We start from the raw sequence: 20,442 nt of genomic DNA on the forward strand, positions 1-20,442 counted from the left end.
GTGCTCAGAAACAATGTGCAAGCCAGCCCATGCATCAAGCCCTGAAAGGCAAGCAGCTGCCGATGGGGTGGATGGGGGTCCAGGAGGGGGGCAGTAGTGCTCCCTGTTCCTGTCTGCGAATACATCTGACCCCAATGTATTCTCACTAGCATTCTTTTCAAGAAGCTGTTACAACCTAATCTTCGTACTGTCAAAGCAACAGGCAATGCGCACAATGCTAACAATAACATAGCGTAGAACCTCTGACCGTGACTTTTTGAAGCCAGATTTCAGAGCTGAACTGTTCCTATCGACGTCAGCGTGCTGAAGGTTACCCTAGTGAAATCTAAAAAGTCTAAGAAAAGTTCTTTAGTGGAACAACATGTACCAGAGTTGCAACTAACGAGAGGGTCGTACACGTAGCCCTACATCTGCCATGATGGATGGAGGGAGAATATCATGAAGTTTGTCTTCTCTTAATTAAGTTTTTGGTAGCACCCAGAGGAACGGGCCTGGAAAAATGAAGGGTTTTTTTTGTGCCTACTTGTTGAAGGAGCGATCATTAGCAAAAGCTAATATTTCAGCTAATTTTGTTCTTTGGTGGTCCCTGGCCTGAGATCATACGACTCTCTGGAATTCTTAACTTGACCTGCTCCCTCTGTGTTTGTTTTGGGATTCAGGTCAGTGCATCAGGAGTCCAACATGTTGAGAGGGAGTTTTCGGGGAAAGGAAGAACTTTTCATTTGAAAAAGGAGAGCATGAATAAATGATATCAACCTGCTGTAAACTCAACCCAACCTCGTTTTGTGTTTGACTAATGTAGAACAGACATTTAATGGGTACCACAAAGTTTTGCTTGTGATTTCACTCTTTGTGGTCTACTAAAGAGTCCTCCTGAGTGTTATTATTCATGTCCCTACAGATCCAATTCGAATTCCTCCGGAGCATTCCAGAGATGGAGCGCTAGCACTTGAAGCCTATTCGAATTGGATTACTTCAGCACAGCCCAACAGAGTCGCTCTGACCAATTTATGGTCTGTATGCTTTGGCGTGTACTGTGAGCTGAACCACACCGTTAACTTGAGCAATCCACAGAAGACCTCTCTTTGCTGAATTCCTGTGAGAAATCCAAAAGGAATGCCGCAGAGATGGCACAGCCAGCTAATTTCATGAAAACTCTATTTGTTTACTTATTTGACAGCCAATATCGCTAAATTGTTAGTGTATGTGCTGTAATTAAACTGGCGTTATGTCTTATCCCAAAGCATTAAATCATAATCGTTTTTCAGGGACTTGCCTCAAACCCGTTTGTTCATTCATTGATTCATTGGTTCATTCATGAGGCGTACGCTTAGCAATCTGTTCATTCATTTCACTTGTGTTGCCAGAAGGAAAACAAAGTTGGAAAGATGAAAGGGAGTAAAGCCCAACATTATTACTTTCCCCAGGAACTAAAGCGACATAGCTGCTTATTACAACGGGCTATGATGAGTGGACCACCAGAGTAGTGACAACTCGTGTAGTAGCCTCCGGGATGAGAGGTTCTACCTATTACACAAGCAATTTCAATGTTTTCTAACTTGTTGCCAAGACAGTGGGAATGTTTTTTTTCTTTCTGCCCATTCTTTTTCTTGCCTGCCTCTCTCAAATTTTGCATGGGTTTAAAAATAAAAAAAGAGAGAGAGGGGGGAAAGAGGGTGGACGTGGTGGTGGTGGGGTAAAGGAATCCTGGACTTTTGTGCTCTCTATGAACTGCGAGCGAGCTAATGAATTGTTTCAGCCACTCTGCACTGCATTCACGGATATCCCCCAAAGATTACACACACAAATCACTTGCACAATAGAGGCCGCAAGGAGGGCCTAGGCATCCCAGAGGAGCCTGGCCCCAAATACAAGCGCCCATAACCAAGACTGGGTTGGTGAAAAGTGAATGGGTGGTGGGATGGGGGGTGGGTGCTTGAAGTCAAATGTTTTATAATCGTTTGTAATGCAGTAGTCAAGGAGAGGGGAGGTAAGAAAAAAAAGCAAGGGGGCAAGAGGGCATGGGGTAACTGGCCCCCATATGGAGAGAGACCGAGATGGAGAAAGGCAGAGAGAAAAAGGAGAGAGAGAAGGGGACATGGGGAGGCCCGGCTTTAGCTTTTTGCAGCCCAGCCCAATCTAAAAAAGGGACATAATTAACTTCTGGATTCTTTGTGTACCCCATCTGACTTGCAGGGAGGAGATGAAAGGGGCTTGCTAAGCCTTGCATTCCACCCCAATTATAAGAAAAATGGAAAGCTCTACGTCTCCTACACAACCAACCAAGAGCGCTGGGCTATCGGACCACACGACCACATTCTTCGTGTAGTCGAGTACACTGTGTCCAGGTAATGAGAAATCAGTCAAAATCTGACCAAGCACCTTCCTCATATACAGATATTGTCAAATCGTCTGTCTTGATATTCCAAAAGGCAAAACAAAAAAGTTAACAAAAAGATTTTCTGTTACGGACAAAACCCTGCCCTTTCCCATTGTCAATTTGTGGTTACAGCCTTGGATCAAACATTTTACACATGGACGTATATGCGTAATATTTGTTTTCCATGCGGTTTTGGATAAGTCATGAGAAGCAGAGATCCTCATGAAATGCTTTCGCTGACAGTGATGAATGTTTTATAGAGATATGTAATCACAACATATAATTATCTTGAAGGCTGACATCCATTCTGATTGTGTTCAGTTCCCCAGCTGTGATGCAAAACACCCAGTATTAAGAAACCCACAAACGTATACTTTTTGTAAATTAGCCTTTTTTGTGTTTTAAACTATTAAATGAATAAGTACATAAAAATTATTTTTAAAATGCATTAATTAAAATTGTAAAGTTCCTTTTACCCTACAAGTTTTTTTGTCTGAACCATAGCAGTTCAGAAAATGGATGGAATGGTGGATTTAGGTTTATATATTAATGCTTTAATATTTGGTTTTAGGAAAAACCCAAACCAGGTGGACACAAGGACCACTCGGGTTTTAATGGAAGTAGCTGAGCTCCACCGAAAGCATCTGGGAGGGCAGCTCCTCTTTGGCCCTGATGGGCTTCTGCACATCTTTTTAGGTGATGGCATGATCACTTTGGATGATATGGAGGAAATGGATGGTCTGAGGTAAGTATAAAATGCTTATAGCTGTAATAAATCAGTCTTGATGTGTGAAGCTATTTAATAGTGAAATTAGCATCATTTCAAATATTTTCAATGGAGTGTTTTTGTGCCTTAGTGATTTCACAGGATCTGTTCTTCGGGTGGATGTGGATACTGATTGCTGTAGTACTCCTTACTCTATACCCAAAAACAACCCCTATTTCAACAGCACAAATCAGCCCCCTGAAATCTTCGCCCATGGACTACATGACCCAGGGAGGTAAGATTAAACATTTTACTGAATTGTCTTTAGAAAAAAATGATTGTGAAATTGTTATGGAAAGCTATTCTATGAATTAATTTCTTTATATGTTGGAACATGGATGTGGGAATTTGCACCTGCACATCAGTTATGTTAATCGATGGGGTCTGGCTTGAAGTCGCATTCCAGGTCATTGGGGTTCAGGGCTGGGTTTTGTGCAGGCTAGTCAAGTTCTTCTGCACCAGATGCAGTAAATCACTTATTTATGGACCTCACTTTGGAAAAGCGCCCACCCAAACTGTTACCAAAAGAAAAGGTGGAAGCACACAGTTTCTCAAGAATGTAATTAAGCATTAAGATTTGTCTGGAATTAAGGGACGTGGCCAATCTTGCCCTTTAGAATTAGAAGTGCACGCCAACACAAATACTGTATAATTAAATAGCAGAGTGGTTTAAACTACTGCTGTCTTGTAAAATGCATTAAAATGGTATTTTGTGCTCTAGGTGTGCGGTGGATAAGCTCCGCATGGACACCAATGGGAGTCTGCTGATCCTGTGCACAGATACTGTTGGCAAAAATACGACAACAGGCAGGATCCTACAGGTCATCAAAGGGAAAGACTACGGTATGTCTGTTAGAAGTGGCTGGTTTCTAAAAACATGATGGATTACTGTACAAGCAGAAAGCTTTTCAACAAGCCAAATAGTTCCAACCAGGCAACCACTCAAGAAGTTCCTGTATTGTATTTCACAAAACATTAAATTCTCCCTCCATGTACTGGTTATGAAATAACGTTAAGCTTTTATGCTGAGAACAGAATGTCTTCGATGGAATGGGGTACATTCCAAAAAAATGATTTAAGGCTTTCCGTAGAAACCGATCAACCCTTTATTCAAGAATATATTACAACACAATTGTTTCATAATGTGAGAACACACTTTAAATATAAAATGCTTCTTTTAATCCATGGGGACTTAACAGCATATGTACAACTATTTAATTTATCGCTGTCGAAGAGTGTTTATATGGTCATTTAGTACATTTTTGAAACACAAAACCACAAGCATGGCAGTCCATCTCTCAGTCGTGCTGACGAAGACCCTTAAATCAATACCAGAAGTGAATATATATTATTTCCTATGGCCAAAGTAATGGATTGGCTTTCTCATATTCCTCCTTGCACATTGGCAGCAAATAAATGTGGCGCTCTTCCAGCCAATGCATTTAAACCCCAAAAAGATTGTCTCGAAAGTGTGCCAAATTACCCCAAACTCCAAGCCATTTACGATGTTAAACTATCACCATGGTGAATGACTGTTTTACGGGGCTCCGACTGTAAGGTTATAATACTGGCCATTCCCTAAGCTGCTGTAATCTTTGTAGCCATACAAACTTACACAAATATACACAAACACGCAATAGTAAATGTAGGATTACCTCACACTTTCCTCTCGTGTCCTTTTCCTAATCTATTGGAGCTTTAATGTGAATTTAACAGTGCTTAAAGGAATAGTTTACCCAAAAATGAAAATTACAGCATATTTTACTCACCCCCAAGCCGTCCTAGGTGTATATGAGCTGTTCGTCTAAAGGAAGAAAGTCATATACACCTAGGATGGCTTGGGGGTGAGTAAAATATGCTATAATTTTTATTTTTGGGTGAACTATTCCTTTAATAAAGACATTTAGTAAAATAAACATAGCCCTCCATTTGAAGTTTACATAGTGTTTTTGTAATCGTCTGGGGAATAGCTAATTAAAACCAGCCTGTGTGAAGTGCTAATGGTTTCTTGACAGATTGTGGTAAACATGGATATCCCTTACACAAACAAAGAAAACTGTTAATATGGGCATAAATCAACTTTGCAACACATGTAGGATGGTGATTGAAGACATAGAGATACAAAAGTGTACAATTGAGTTATCTAAACAATGCAGGTGATTTCCTGTAATTCATTTGAATTTTTAAGTTCAAATAACTCAAATCTCATAAAAATAACTTAAACTCATAAAACAACCCCATGTCGACTTGTTACCTTGCTCTGCTTCTCTTTCTTGATGGTGAGTTGTTGTTGTGTCTGCCCACAGAAAATGAACCATCTATGTTTGATTTGGGGTTAAATGAAGGTGCTGTCCCAGTTGGTGGATTCATCTACCGGGGATGCCAGTCAAGAAGACTTTATGGAAGTTATGTATTTGGAGACAAAAATGGGTATGTTATATTACTATATGTTGTAGAAAAAACAGATATTGAACTTCCATTTTCACATTGCTGCTCTTTGAGTTTTGGTGGTAATCTTTAAACTGCAAATGGAAACTGCCATCTTTCCTGTGTTATTAACTGCCAATACACACATTCACAACATACTCCAATGGTCAAAAAGAGCTTTTTCAGGGTAATTCGATAGCAGTTTTCCTGCCAGGTCAATGTGCCCCTGGTTTATGTTTTTCACACTTTACGTAGGTTTATAATTTATCTTCACTATCAGCCTGCCTTTTTTGTCAACAGTGAGAGATAAATTGTAGAAGGTAAATTGTTTCTGGAAATCCAAAGCAGTAAATTATGTTTTGTAAAAGATAAAGATGTTCACTCAAGTCTGCATAGCAATGACATTTTTAACCCCTGACTTTATGGTCCTTACAGGAACTTCAGAATTCTGCAGAGGCCTTCAGAAAACAGGCCGTGGCAAGAGAAGCCTCTTTGTCTTGGTACTAGCAGTTCCTGTGGTTCCTCGCTGGTCGGCCACATCCTGGGGTTTGGCGAAGATGAATTAGGTCAGTGAGCTCTCAAAAAGCTTGATGTGTGTTCATTTCACCGCACATTATGTGTGATTCTGTCATAAACTTTATTCATGGTTCTGTCAGTGTAAAGTTCTATTATACAGAAGATGCTTTTAAAAAAAAAATATTTAAAGAAATTTTATTCAGCAAGGATGCGTTAAATTGCTCAAAAGTGACAGTAAAGACATTTACATTACTACAGAAATGCAGTTCTTTTGAATGTTCTATTCATACAGAATCATCGAAAAAAAAATGACTTGTGCTATTAACATTGATTATAAGAGGAATGACTTCCAAAGCCTGTTCAAGTTATTTGCGGCTGGCCAATGTACAACATAGGTGGGAATTATGCAAAAGTGTGGTGCGCCATGATGTTTAGTCGTCACAGAAGTGGGATTCAAATTACTAACAAATTGTTTAGGCTGTATAGAGTCAACTCTTTATTTTGGGAGACAATAATTTTATTTATTGTGCACTTTCCGATTTACAACTTTGCAGATCATTTACATTCACATGCAGCTACATTACACACCACATAAAAATGTGAAAATGGCATAATAGGACACTTTAATTACAGACTTAATTACATATAGGTATTTTTAAAAAATGTACAATGTAAAACATTTATGTACGCAGTAGGTGCATTTTATCAAATTAAAGTACACAGTAGTTAAGGCCACCTAATATAAAGTGTGGGCAAATTTTTTTTCGCAATATTTGTGTTTTTACAGTATTTTGATCAAAATAAATGCAGCCTTGGTAAGCATAATAGGCTTCTGAACATTTGAACAGTAGTGTAACTACAGGCATTTCTCAAAAGGAGTAAAAAAAAAGCAAACAAAAGATTTGTTTAGTTTAGACAAGGTCTAATGAAGCGATCGTTTTACATTAGAATGCGTATACCGTAGTCACAGGAAGGAGAAAAAACTGCCTCCCGAATCCAAGAGTCATCTGAATGATACAGAACAGAAAGAAAACCAATACTTTGTCCTACCTCCCATTTTCAAAAATCTTTCCTCCAAGGGCCGCTTTGCTATGACACAGTACTCCTTTAGTTTCCTGACAGATTACTTCCTCTTTTTCGCTGCTAACAGACGGTACAATTGGAAATCGAAGGTCAGCCCAATCCGTCAGCATATATGGTTTACATGCGCAATCTCTTCCATTTCCTTAGTTGTTCTTTCAACATTGATAACAACTGATTTCTGGCTTACTTGAATAGTAATGGGGGTCATTTTTATGTGAACTTGACGCCAGCTCCTCGCCAAAGCAAAGTTATGCCCACTCACTGCTGCTAGGTTGTACTCTCTGCCACCATGTAATATCCCCACAGCTCAGTGCATCACAGGGAACATAAACTCTCGAATCCAAACACCAGGTCAAGTGTGACAGAGAATAAATCTCATGCTTTGCCAAGAGTGGGCCTCTGTGAGGGAGAGATAGCATTTGTTGCTGATTTGTAAGAGGGATTCAGTGAAAGGCTGTACTGGAGACCCACATGGCAGTCTCTTGACACATGTTTACAATCTGTGCACAGTGCTGCAAGCTTGCTCCTCATTAAATTACTTGCATGACGATTTAATGAGCCCCTCTCGAAACCCTCTTGTGCACCAGTGTCAAGTGCAACGAGTAGGAAGGAAGGAAGGTGAGAGAAGACAAATGAGATCCCTGAAAGACCTACATGTTTTCTATCTTCCGCAGGTGAGGTCTACATCCTCGCTTCCAGCAAAAGCACAGCGATTCAGTCGGACAACGGAAAACTCTACAAGTTGGTGGACCCTAAAAGGTGCGTTGAGCTTCGAATACACAGAGCAGCATATTGTATACAACGGCGTTTATGCAACAGCCTCTCTGTTTTTCCGTTTTCATTGCTCGCATGTGAAATATGTGATGTTACTGCTGAGCAATGCTAATATTGAAACTTGCGTAATTAATTCCATTTTTATTCCGCTTTACAAAACATCCCCCGGTATTCTTCTTACGTGCTATGGTTTGAACATCTGCGTGGTTAGTTCATACCAAGAGAGAAAAGCTTATTTTGAAGAATTTGTTCATGCAAAGAAAACCAGTGGGGTCCAAAACAACATTCGTCGACTCTCGTTGTGTGGACGAGAACACTAAGACGTTTTACTATATATCTTTCTTTTGTGGGTGAGTTAATGATGACAGAATGTTCATTTGCGGGTGAATTATCCCGTTAAAGCACTACTCGTTTTTTTGCTCACAGACACGCACAAGGACTCTAGCTTCCCTTAAACAAATCATCACACAACTGCCGATCTCCGCCAACACAAACCTCAGCCATAATTGGAGAGTAAGCATACCATTTCCAAATGTTAGTGTAACGTGTTTCTAACACCAACACAGTCAAGGTGGCTCGGACACAGCGCTGGTTAACTAGCAAGCCTGTGTGGTCGTCGGTTGGGTATTTTCTTTGCTTTGACAGGACTTACACACCTGTCTTCAACAGAGGGAATGTTTTTCTTGAGGACGTTCACATGCTGGCGAATCTGCGGATGAACAAAATTGATCCAATTGACACACATGTGCAGAAGTTCACGGAGAGATTCAGCACATGTGAATGGAGTTGGTTAAAGGATTTAATCATTTCTGTATGCTAGTGGGCTTTTTTCAATATGGCGTAATTTAACCCGTGTGTTTTACACCACTAAAAGCCACTTTTACGATAGATCTTGAAAATATGTCGTTCTCACCAAGCCAAGTGCATATGAAAGGCATATCATCTATTAGAAATGAGCATATGAATTCCCACGTAACAACTGCCAAAAGTGTTTGCATTTTTAATAGATCAAATATATCATTTCCAGAAAAAAAGGGACATTACAATAGGCACAGGCAGATCTGTCAAGTCTCTAATTCAAAACAATCCCTCATGAAACTTGTTTTTGTGCTTTCTGCACCATTCACAGTTCTTTTACTGGACCTTTTTACACCATTAGAGCTATATAAATTACCTTCAATTATCAGGTGAAATTATTTAAAACTTTATTATTTACATATAAAATTAAACTATTTTATTATTTGCGTTGCATTCCGTCTCACATTTTAATAAATCCACCTTGCAATAATACAAACTCTTAGTTATCGTTAGCCATTTAGCTGTAATTCATATTCTGAATCTAAAAAAACATTTATGTAATGTGCATCCTTATTCAAGTGAGGACTGAAAATGAATGTCAAAATGAAAACTACAACCATTCCAGGGAAAAGTACTAAACAAGTGATTTTCTGATTGGTTCAATTATGTGGATATGGAAGCCACCCAGACACTGACTAGGATGGTCTTCAAAACTCTTCATTCAAACAAGAAGCAGAAAAGCTTATGATCACTTTGAAATGCTACAAAGTTAAGTTTCTAAGAATTACATAGAGATGCACCAGTCAATTATAAGATAAGAGTTCTTTGTAAGACTGACAGTTATAGGGGACCACTAGACGGCACATCTGAAGTTTGCCTTAGTAGTGACCCTGTTATAGTTGTGCTCCAGATAAGGTCTAGATTCAAAGTAATATGTGTGGTGCAAATCCAACACTGCCCACATCTTGTGCGTTATACCTGCATTGAAGTATGTTGGTAAACCTTTATGGGGGCTGTGTTTCATCAGCAGCAAGAATCTTGTTAGAATAAAAAAGAATATATATCAAAACTAATTTTAGAAATTCCAGTAAGAGAATTCCCTAGTCAGTTCCCTAGTTAAGGACTGATCTCAATTCATTTGTTTTAAGTCCATACTGAAACGTTGAGCAGATCTGTCTGGAAAAAGAAAATCGGCCAATGTCACATTTAATAAATAAATAAACATTGTCATTATTGTAAAAAATAGCTTAAAAGTAAAAATACAAAAACAATTTTAAAAATTAAATGCAGATATAAAATGCAGATATCACAGAAACCAATATTTGCATATAGGGTTTCAAAGGATTGAGAAATTAGCTTGAAGGTCTGAATAATTTATCTGAGGCCGTGTATACCCAGGTGACGACAGTGCCACCCAAGTATAATGCTATTAATTACCACAGATTTTTCCATGAGTCTCCTAAACAAGGCCCCTCAAACTTACTTTATTTATGTTTTCTGGCATTGCTGCATTTTTCCAAAGAACAATTCTTTCCATCATTGATTGGAGTTGTTTAGTCTGTTGGACCCGTGGTGCTGGGTTCACTGTTTTATATATCATGTCACTTTTTGTTATCTAATTACCAAATAAACGAGGTGATATCACATTTCTGAGTGACTATCACTGTCAAGTGGGGTGGTCCGACATTTACATTTCTAGTATCTACATTTACATTTTTTTTGCACCTTTTAACCTTTGCGGGCTGAGCTAGGGCTGAGGGCTTCAAAATATCTACTTTGTGTTTGGAATATGATCTGCCACATTGCGTTTTTGGGTTGTCAAACTGTGGGGTAGGGCAGAAAGCACAAAATATATCATAGAATATCATATCAAATGAAAGTCAAATGTTTGAGACATTGCAGTAAACCTCACCGGGATGACTGCACCCATCTGAGTTTGTTTTGCAGCCTGCTAATGTAGAATAATAAATAAGCCACCGCACACTGAAATGTACACGTATCGATGTCCAATGAGGACAAGAGAGAGACTGTAGGATTGTTTATAAGCTGCTGAATAACTGAGAAGATGCCAGTAAGTGAACTATTTATAATTTGTTAGTTTCTGTAATATTAAATACAAACTGACGCACATCCTCAGTTTTATAACGTTTTCTTTTTTTACTTGTCCAGTACGTTCAGTGTTGAAATGTTTGTTATCTCAGTAGGCATTTGTAAGCAAATTTTAGCCCAGCAAACAGATTTTACCCAATGTACGTAAGCTACGAAAAATGAGAACTTCATAGCGATTCTTTTGGCAGAAACAGTCTGTTCTGACAGCTGAACAACAACATTTCAACATTTCAGTAGAAACCAAGGAATGTTTGAAGAACACATCTCATTGTTTCTTGACCAAAATAGATGTCGAGTTTTGTTTGAGTGTTACTTGAATGATTTCTGAAATTGCCTTTATTCATTTTAGAACCGCAGACCTGAGGATATGTCATAAAAAAAAACAAATATAAGTGTATCTCCCATGACTTTGGAATTTGTTGTCTCTATGTTCTGTAGCAATATAGAGGTAACAAATTCCTCTAGGCTTAAGTGTGTGTGTGTGTGTGTCAAGAGCAGGATATACAAACACTTTAAAAAGTGCTCACATTCTCCTGATCCCCATCTCTCACAAGTCTCCTTTATTTCACTCTCTCTCCTAAATCTCTCCTGCTCACAACCGTGTTCCTCCCCTTGACAAAGACCCTTAGGGGTGGTACTGAATGGCCTACAGCTACAATACACAGTAAATTTTTTGATACAATGTAACCACAAAGAGGTACTAACAAAAGAGAGAGATGACAAAAAGGACAGAGGAGTCACACAGAGTGCCTTGATGAAGGCTTTTTATGCTGTGTTCGTTGAACACCCCTCAGCCCATCACTCCTCTACCCGCACTTGCTTTCATCAAATAACTCAACTCGTTGGCTTTGATAGTAATAAACAGTTAAGCCAAGAGATATTAAACTGTCTCCTGAAGAAAAGCTCAAAGACACTGGAGTCACTACCCATTCTGCAATTTCAACGAAAGCCCCACAGATTTCCACAGAATTGGACCACCCATCATTCACCAAGTCCCCCATCCCATTTATGAAATTTTGGCTTAATAATTACATTTTCGACTGTCAATAAGTGGATAGTACTGTTTACCACATCTAAATCAATTCCACAGAATTCCACAACTTAAAAGCTCTAAAAAACCCGCAGCTTACCAATAACTTCAATTTCTCAATTCCAGTATCGATGATTTCTGTCTAGGTAGATAGTGTAGAACAGGCACTGGGATCATGATCGTGGCTGGTATATTGTGCCAAACAGTCTTTGGATGGACAAAAAGAGAAGTTGTGTTCAACCTCCCATTCAAGCTACAGGACAGTCTTGAACTAATAAGCTGGTGCATTCTTTTAATTTATCAGTCTGTGTTTTATGCAAGTGGCCTCACAGAGCTGATACATTCCCACAGTGCCTGTTGACCCAGCTGTCTTTGTCAAGTGCCACAGCAGCAGGTGTTGTTTTCACGGCCACCCTGCCAGTAATACAAACTGTTTAGTAGCGCCGCTGACCCCGACGTCATTAACAGTGTTAGTCCAATCCTCTGGGGAGAGCCTCTTTCTCTCCTTCCCTCCCTCCCTCTATTTCTTTTTCACTATCCATCTCTATTTCTTTTTCTTCTTCATCTTTTCTGTCTCTCTCTCTCTGTGTTTTAACAACGTAACAGCCTGTCACAACAACACAAAAAAAGTGTGGATGAGAGACAAGGGAGACCTGATATGGGTGCTGAATGTGGTTGAGGGGAGCATGGGAACTGCACCCCCAATAGACCCCCCAGCACATCTTGCCACAATTCCCTTGTTACCACCCTATTCCTGCCATCAGTCACTGAAGCTGTCAGTGGTACTCAGGGATCCAGCATCCCACTCGCTCACATAGACACTGCTAAGGCTGGTTCATACAATACTTACAAGCACAGATATCCAACGATAAACCCAATGACGTCTGTTTTTACATCAGTTAACATCAGTTGGTCAGTTATTTTTTAACAAATTGCAACAAAGACTCACATTAGGAAACCTAATCACAAACCCTTGTCATAACTGAAAGGTGACCATCACTGCCAGCTCTTTTGAAACAACTACATAGCTCGCCTCTTCTGAGACCATTGAGTCTTAACAGGCTCCCTAATGCCTGCGGCGTAATTAATGGTAGAAAGTCATGTGAGAGGAGGCAGTGCCTTGCGATATGAGTGGATATGACTGGTTATGATTGGCTGTGATTAGTTTATGCAATAAATACAGCCTCTTGTGTTCAAGCTCATGTGATGATCCAAAGCAAGTCCTTGTTCTTGTCAGATTGTACTAACATGATGATCATGTCACTCTGTAGAATCTCAGTTTTCAGTCCATACCACAGTCAAGGCGTGTTAAAAAGGGTACATGCACAAATAAATAGCTTGTTCAGAGTTTTACATCAACCCACACATTATTGAGTGACCTCGAGCTGCAGTGCACGCAGGGTTTAATGTCGGCTATCATGAAAAGCATATGAACTGCGGCAAAACCAGCGTATGTAAGAGGAATATTATAAGCAGCACCATGCACCCACATGAAAGCAGCAGTGCAACCGGCGTTTATCATAACAAAGGCAACATATCTGATGAATTTCGCGAGTGCAGGACAAAAGGGCAGGAGTTTATGGCATATAGAAGAAATCTCTAGCATTAAATTTGATCATGGCTTGTCTTGAAATATGAAGAAAGTTTGATGTTCATCATAGCAGATGTAACACCTCAAGGCTATGCGCAAAATCTTCTGACACTACCAGAATTTCATCTAAAGGTAAAAAGTTTATCGCAACGGCCATTAATTGGATGTCGGTGAACATGTCAAACTAACGATCAAAGACTACAGATTTAGCCTAGGATTATAGGAATCTTTTAAGATTTTCAAAATTTGCTTCAGACGGCCAAATCATAGCTGAAATCGAGTGAGCCAGGCTTAAAATATATTGTTTAAATTGATAGTGCTTAGAGTAATTATTTTGGAATAAATGTCAAAGGTATGTTCCATTTTGAGCATTGACAACGTGACAAACTCTCATTTTAATAATTGGTATTAGTATAAGTATTATTAGTATTAGTAAACTGTCTGCTTAATATCTGCTAACTCTTCATTTTGATGGTTTCTCAGTGGACATTCTGCTGGCTATAAAATATTTTGTAGGTATATGTCAACTTAATCTAACCCTACCACTTTACTAATCTACTAACCTCTACTAAATCTCTATTGAGATTTAGTATGTATGTGATATATTGGTGCAATATTACTTATAGTAAACAGAATGTGTTAAAGGGACCATCAAAATTAAGTGACATCATGTAAACTGCTAAAAAACACTAAACTGATGAGATTTATACTTGGTTTGAATAAACAGAATAGCCTATTAATGTAAAAATACAAAATATATATTTTATTATGGTAGGGTAAGTAATGTCTATTTAACCAAGAAAATCTGACTATGACATGAATTTACATTAATAAAATATAATTAAATAAAAACTTAAAAATGTTTCTAATTTTAGAACAGACATTTATATTACATTTATATATCATTAAGTAGTGAAAGACATGCATCAAAGTGAAATTATGATTTAGAAAAACTAATCAATAAAAGACATCCAAATACTAATTGTTTACAATAAAACCATGTATCCAGGAAATTAGAAGCTAACTTGATGCAGTTAATTTTGCCTGTAGTCCAGTAGATTCATAATGAGATAGCAACGTAAGCGTTGAAATTTGTTAGTAATGTATTAGCTGTTAGCAAAATGCTAACACTATTGCTTGTGCACAAAAGCCGAGCTTAAAATGGCTTACTTGCCTGCTTACTAGTCTCTGCATTAAACTTACACTGCATTTAAACTTATTTTAACATACTTCAGTTTTAAACACTTGGATTCCACCTCCATTCTTTCCACAACCCTCATCGTTAAGCGCAGAATCACTGGCCACCTAACTTTCCCATACGCCACCTCTAGTGAGATGCACAGGATGTGAACTCACCAAGAGCTCTCCAGCCTGTTTCCCATACAGTCACTGCTTCACTGGAGTCCAATTACAGTGTGTTTGTGTGTGTGCTGGCCTGTTGGGTATGTCAACAGCCCTGCTGCTCACTAATAGACAGCCTTGAAGAGATTTGCCTGGCTCATTAAGCAGTGTGTTTAGCTGAGTGAGGCATAAGAATGTTTGGAGAGCTGAACTTCAGGACAGGTTCATCACAAACCACTTAGTTTGACACTGAGGTTTTGCATTTGAAATCCATTACACACAAAAGCATTATTGTTTCCAGATTTTGCCACACGGAGCCCGAATTCTGATGTGTTATTGCAGGAATTATGTAAAAACTTCCCACACACTTGAATGTAGGTGTAGTGTAATGTAAGGGTACAGGTGACAATTGAGTAAATCACAAAAATGAACTAATAAAATCCGTAATTCTTTCTTTCTGTTTCACATTTACAGAACTTTTGCAATTGAAACCTAAATAAATGTGTTGCTTATAAGCTTATTAAGCTGCGGTATACATACAGTGCAACAATACTGAAAGTAAACATGTATGTATTTAAAAGTACGTAAATATCTTTAACAAGCAGAGAGAATTTTAATTAAATGTCCCAGTAAAAGGGGTCTAGCGATGCCCCTGCCCTTAACAATCAGGGTCCGGTTTCATGAAACAAGTTTACTAAATAATCCATGTTTATTTCAGTTAGTTGACCTTTTGCCAGTTGATTTAGTTCGAAATATGTCTGAAATAACTGAAATAAGCCTGGCTAAACTTGTTTTATGAAACAGGCCCCTGATTAATAATTGCCAGTGGTTTATTTTGTATGATGTGTCTGTGAAACAACAGTATATACAAAGATCAGCATATGATTGCATCACACAAGCAAGTAACTATAGTCTTTGTGCATGGATTTACAAATATTACAATTTTGCTCAATGTACTATTTAAAAAAAACAATTTTAAACGTCTTTAAAATTGGTTTGTTACTGACAAAATTTTGCATCTTTATCTTTTGCTGCATCTCATTTCGAAGGCTACATTATTTATTAAATCTAATTTAAGAAAAGTAACCAATATAAAGAAATAAATGACAGTACTTTACACCTCACAAGGAATAAGACATCCTTAATGATGCATGCAGCCTACAAATGTGACCTCCGGAGGACGCAGCTCATATTTCAAAAGTTAGCGTGACCATCCCATGATAAAACAACTCATTGTCTCTAAACAAGTTTTCCAAATGGAAGCTTGTTTATGAAATACTTCCCTGATTAATACACTTTTGTGTGCTTGGCAAGTGTGTAGTTTGTGATCTGCAAGGGAAACTATGTCCGAGTGTAGGGTGAGAAAAGCAGATCTTGAGTTGACCATCAATGCTCTGTGACTCACGCAGGCCACAGGTCCCTAAGGAGTGCAGACGGCCAGTAGAAGATCCAGAGATGCTAAGCACCGCTTGCTCCCGTGAATGCAAGAACGGCCACTGTACACCAACCGGCAAGTGCTGCTGCAGTTCTGGCTGGGATGGCCCCTTCTGCTTACGAGGTACAGAGCTTATCAGAGCACTTTATCAGTGTCAGAGTTGACCAAGCTTCCAACCTTTGCTAACAGCTCCTGTGTTTCTCATTCGCAGCCAAATGTGAACCGGCATGTCGCAATGGTGGGGTCTGCGTGGAACCCAACAAGTGTCTCTGCAAGGAAGGTTTCTCTGGCAGCCAGTGCGAGAAAGGAGAACGAGGGACACGAGGGGACGGCGAGAAAGACAGCATTCTGGAGCACATCATTGACATGACGTCTTACTTGCTGGACCTCACCAGTTATATTGTATAAAAAGCAGGGCGGGATGATAATGCGCTCTTTACCGGTTGGCAGACTAAACGTTAAGGAGGCCTTTTAAGAGTTTGCCTTCAGGACACCATCCCCAATCTCCAACTGCCCCTCACCTGATCCTCCTCTCCCATCACTGTTTCATGAGCCACAGGCTCCATGCTCCCCTACACCATCTGCACTCCCACCCCTATGCACATATATACACGGAAAACAATAACAGGGTGGCCAATGGATCCTCAAGGCGCGTAGCTGAAGGGGTCGCATGTTGGAGATCCCACGCAGGGCTCCCCGGTTTTTACTTCTGGTATGGGTGTGTAAAGTCTGGTCCGCTTTAAAGTCAAGTGTCCCTGCAGGTGGACTCGCAGAGCACTGGAAGCCCCACAAGAGAACAACTCGGATGTTCGGTCCAATCCCAACATGGGCACCGGTTTGTACTACAGGACTAATTGGGATTTTAGGGAGTCAAGAATTGCAACACTCATTTAGGAAAGTCAGATGGACAGTCTACCAAACTGAACTGCGCCATTAAGAAAATCACTGCCATGGATTCACAAGTTGTTTGAAGAACGGAGGGGAAGTAGCTGTCAATACAGCCGCAAAAGCATACAACAGACTTAGTCTTATCCAGCGGGTCTGTGTATAACTGGAGAATCATTATGATGGGACTAGATGCCAGTTTACATGCAGTTTAGAAACGGATCTGCTCAAATGTCATCCATATAATTGTCGAAACGCTCAATGAGGAGTCAAAACTGAATATTGGTTGTATCCCATTGACGTTTCATTTCTAATGATAACGTCAAGTGAAATGTAAATCTATAAGAATGTTTGGACAGTCACTTTGAATACGTTAATTTAATACATTATTTGGTTAAGAGGTAACTGCTCTGGTTAAAGTTGCAGTATCAGCTATATTATTTTCCTATAATTGTTCATGACCATGCACGCTGCTTTCATTGCAAATTGTATATCTTATCATATTTTAAAATGTTCATGTATCTTCTTTCTGTGTGATATCGAGCACAGAAGCTTGTTTTTTCTTCATATGGAAAACCCTTGTAAGGTGATTTTAGCAAATACTACTACAGTCTTTTCACAATGTCTTTGACTCATGGGACGATTCATTTTTAATGTTCTCCATATTATTTTTTTTCTGAAACACCAAACCATAATCAGTTTTGTTATATACAAAAGGGAACAAGACTGGTTACTGGTGTACATTTCATATAGTACAGATACAGTACTATTTAGATTTGCCATTGTTTTAATAGAGGAGGGTTTATTTTTTTAAGGAATAATATATGGGAGAGGAGCAGTTTTGCATTAAGCCTGTAAATTCATTTTATGTTTTTTACTAGATACTTACACAGTTCTGTTGACAATACGACATCTGTAAAAGTCTAATTTAAAGCTATAACTTTGTTCTCTTACTAAGAGTACTTTGACAGAAAAAAAAATTAAACATAGATCTTTGCTTTTGAGTATTTGATGTTTCAAGCTAGGCTCAAGCTATACTTTTAGAGCCAGTTTTATTTTCCCCCAACCTGCTCATGAATGACTAGAAGAGGATGTTAAATATAGTCTATGATGTCATCAAGAACCCATAGTATCCTTTTAAAAACTGATGCTTTATAGAGCGAATTGTTGTTGGTTGAGCGCTATCCAGTAGACGAATTAGCAAAATGCACTCAAATAGAAATTTTCCCATAATTCATTACAGTCTCTCTTTAGATTTTTTTTTCTCTCTGAATAAAATGGGAACCACATTCTGTTCAAATTTAGACTTTAGAAATTTCATCAGTGAGGTCATAAATATTACCCAGCTTTCAGTAAGCCTGTTTTTGATGTGATTCTTGTCATTGAAAGGTTACAGTCCCCTCTGAGATCGACAGGTGTATTATATATAATCACTTATTCCTCCAAAAGACAAATGCATCAACAACAACCCCTACGTGTTTATGACTTTCTATTCAGTGCATTTTAACATTATTTGTTACATGTAAGGAATCCATGCTGTAAATCTACTCTATAATTTTAGCACTTAATGTGAAACCTGCATTGGAGCTGCTGGGAAGGTGTCATGTGAATAGAATAACCCTGATTCTTTTATTATTTAAGTAGTTACGCCTTAAAGTTATTTAAGTTGTCTACGATGTTTTTACTGTTGTATGTGAAGAAATATGGTCATTTATTGTAAATAACTAGGTTTATCTTGGGTTCTTCTCAGAAATATCAATATGTTTATTAAAGTGTATAGCATGTTTGAGAACTTGAGAATGGCTCCTTTACATTATTTTTTCTCTGATCTGATGTCATGTAACTCTCGATGGGTGTTTTTCATAAATATTTCACTACATGAATTTTGGTAAAACTTTAGAATAGGGAATAGAATAGTGGAATAAGGTCATGTAGACTAAGGCATTAATGTCGGCACAAATAGCCTAGTTGTTAATGTGTTGACTGCGCTCACAGCAACCTGAGTTTGATTCTTATTTTGAGGTGCTTTGCTGATCCTATAAATAAACTAAATATAACTAAAAAATGTATATATGCTTAATTACTACTAACAAATGGCAAATATGCATGCTAATAAAGAACTAAGTAAGAGACCCTAAAAAAAGTGTTACCATGAATCTGTATTATATCAGCTTAGAATGCGATAGATATAGTATCACAAACATGCATATTTTTTGTTTACCCGTTTAAACAAGGGAAAAATGAATACTTTGCAGTAAAAACAAAGTACAAGACGTTACATTACATTTGTTTAGTGCTGGGTAGTGTCTAATTTTTTCCATTTCCATTTACTTTTTCCCTTTGCTAAACTGGGCAGAGAAGAGCACTGGGAAGTTGCCAAAGAAGTCAATATAACTTAAGGTTTTTACCAACTGAATCCAAAATATGCGTCATATGCGTCTTTTGTTTGTTTGGTTAGTTGGTTGTTTTTCTTATATGAGTTTTTTATGATGGACTGACTTATGTGTAGGCCGACACACCATGAGGTCTTATTTATTTTTTAATGTGCAACATTTTTTTTTTTTTTACAAAATGTGTGCAATGACCTTTTGTCCATCATTTTCCAGTGTTCATCTGGTGTGGAATGCCAAAAACTTACTTCTCTCACACTATAAGTTGCGCTTATGAAAGTAATGTATTAAAATAAGGGTGTTATACGGAATGCCCAAAAAGCAAAAAAAGGGTGTTCTGAAAATGCCCGTTCAGTGCCGTCCTCAGCAAATCTTTACTGGAAACTTAACAAACAGAGCGGTGTAGGTTGATAGCGTTATTAAATTCCATTTCCAAACATCAATCAGGTTGAGTGGTCGTTATAATAATGAATGAGGACCACCCACATCACCATAGTCACCCCAATGTATTTAGAGTAACGCAATACTAAGTTGTCTGTGCGTTGTTCGGAGCCAATCAAAATTGTGTTGGAGGAACAGGGCTGATAGCGGTGTATTTGAGTTTATATACTATCTGTGGCATGAATCATTACTTTTCATTTGGAATGGTTTTCTTTCTCTTCCCCAAAGGGCCTTTGCCTGGCTATATTTCATAAACAGTGTAACCCAGCACTCAGCATAAACATGACGAGTCTGTATACTAAATATTTGCGAAACTCTGATGGTTGGAAAACTCGCTTATAATATCATATACACAGAATAAAGACTTATCGGGCAGATAATGGGTTTAGATAAGAGAATGAGAAGAGATAGGGACGTACTACTTTATCTATACTGGCTATATGTATATCAGTGAACTTCCATGAACACCGTACTTA

The 20,442-nt window shown here is 38.5% G+C and overlaps 1 protein-coding gene across 1 annotated transcript in view; it reads left to right on the forward strand.

Annotated features, from left to right (window-relative positions):
* The window catches only part of LOC122345793 (hedgehog interacting protein), a 32,353-nt gene extending 13,421 nt beyond the window's left edge, over window positions 1-18,932 (forward strand). The window contains exons 5-13 of the mRNA XM_043240258.1: window positions 2,197-2,348; window positions 2,952-3,125; window positions 3,238-3,381; window positions 3,868-3,989; window positions 5,453-5,576; window positions 6,009-6,139; window positions 7,847-7,931; window positions 16,225-16,373; window positions 16,462-18,932. Of these exons, the coding sequence (XP_043096193.1) occupies window positions 2,197-2,348; window positions 2,952-3,125; window positions 3,238-3,381; window positions 3,868-3,989; window positions 5,453-5,576; window positions 6,009-6,139; window positions 7,847-7,931; window positions 16,225-16,373; window positions 16,462-16,658 (1,278 nt within the window). The 3' untranslated portion in view covers window positions 16,659-18,932. The remainder of the gene's footprint in view (window positions 1-2,196; window positions 2,349-2,951; window positions 3,126-3,237; window positions 3,382-3,867; window positions 3,990-5,452; window positions 5,577-6,008; window positions 6,140-7,846; window positions 7,932-16,224; window positions 16,374-16,461) is intronic.
* Window positions 18,933-20,442: the final 1,510 nt, after the last annotated feature.

The sequence above is a fragment of the Puntigrus tetrazona genome, chromosome 1 (assembly GCF_018831695.1).
Source record: "Puntigrus tetrazona isolate hp1 chromosome 1, ASM1883169v1, whole genome shotgun sequence".
Classification (NCBI taxonomy): Eukaryota; Metazoa; Chordata; class Actinopteri; order Cypriniformes; family Cyprinidae; genus Puntigrus; species Puntigrus tetrazona.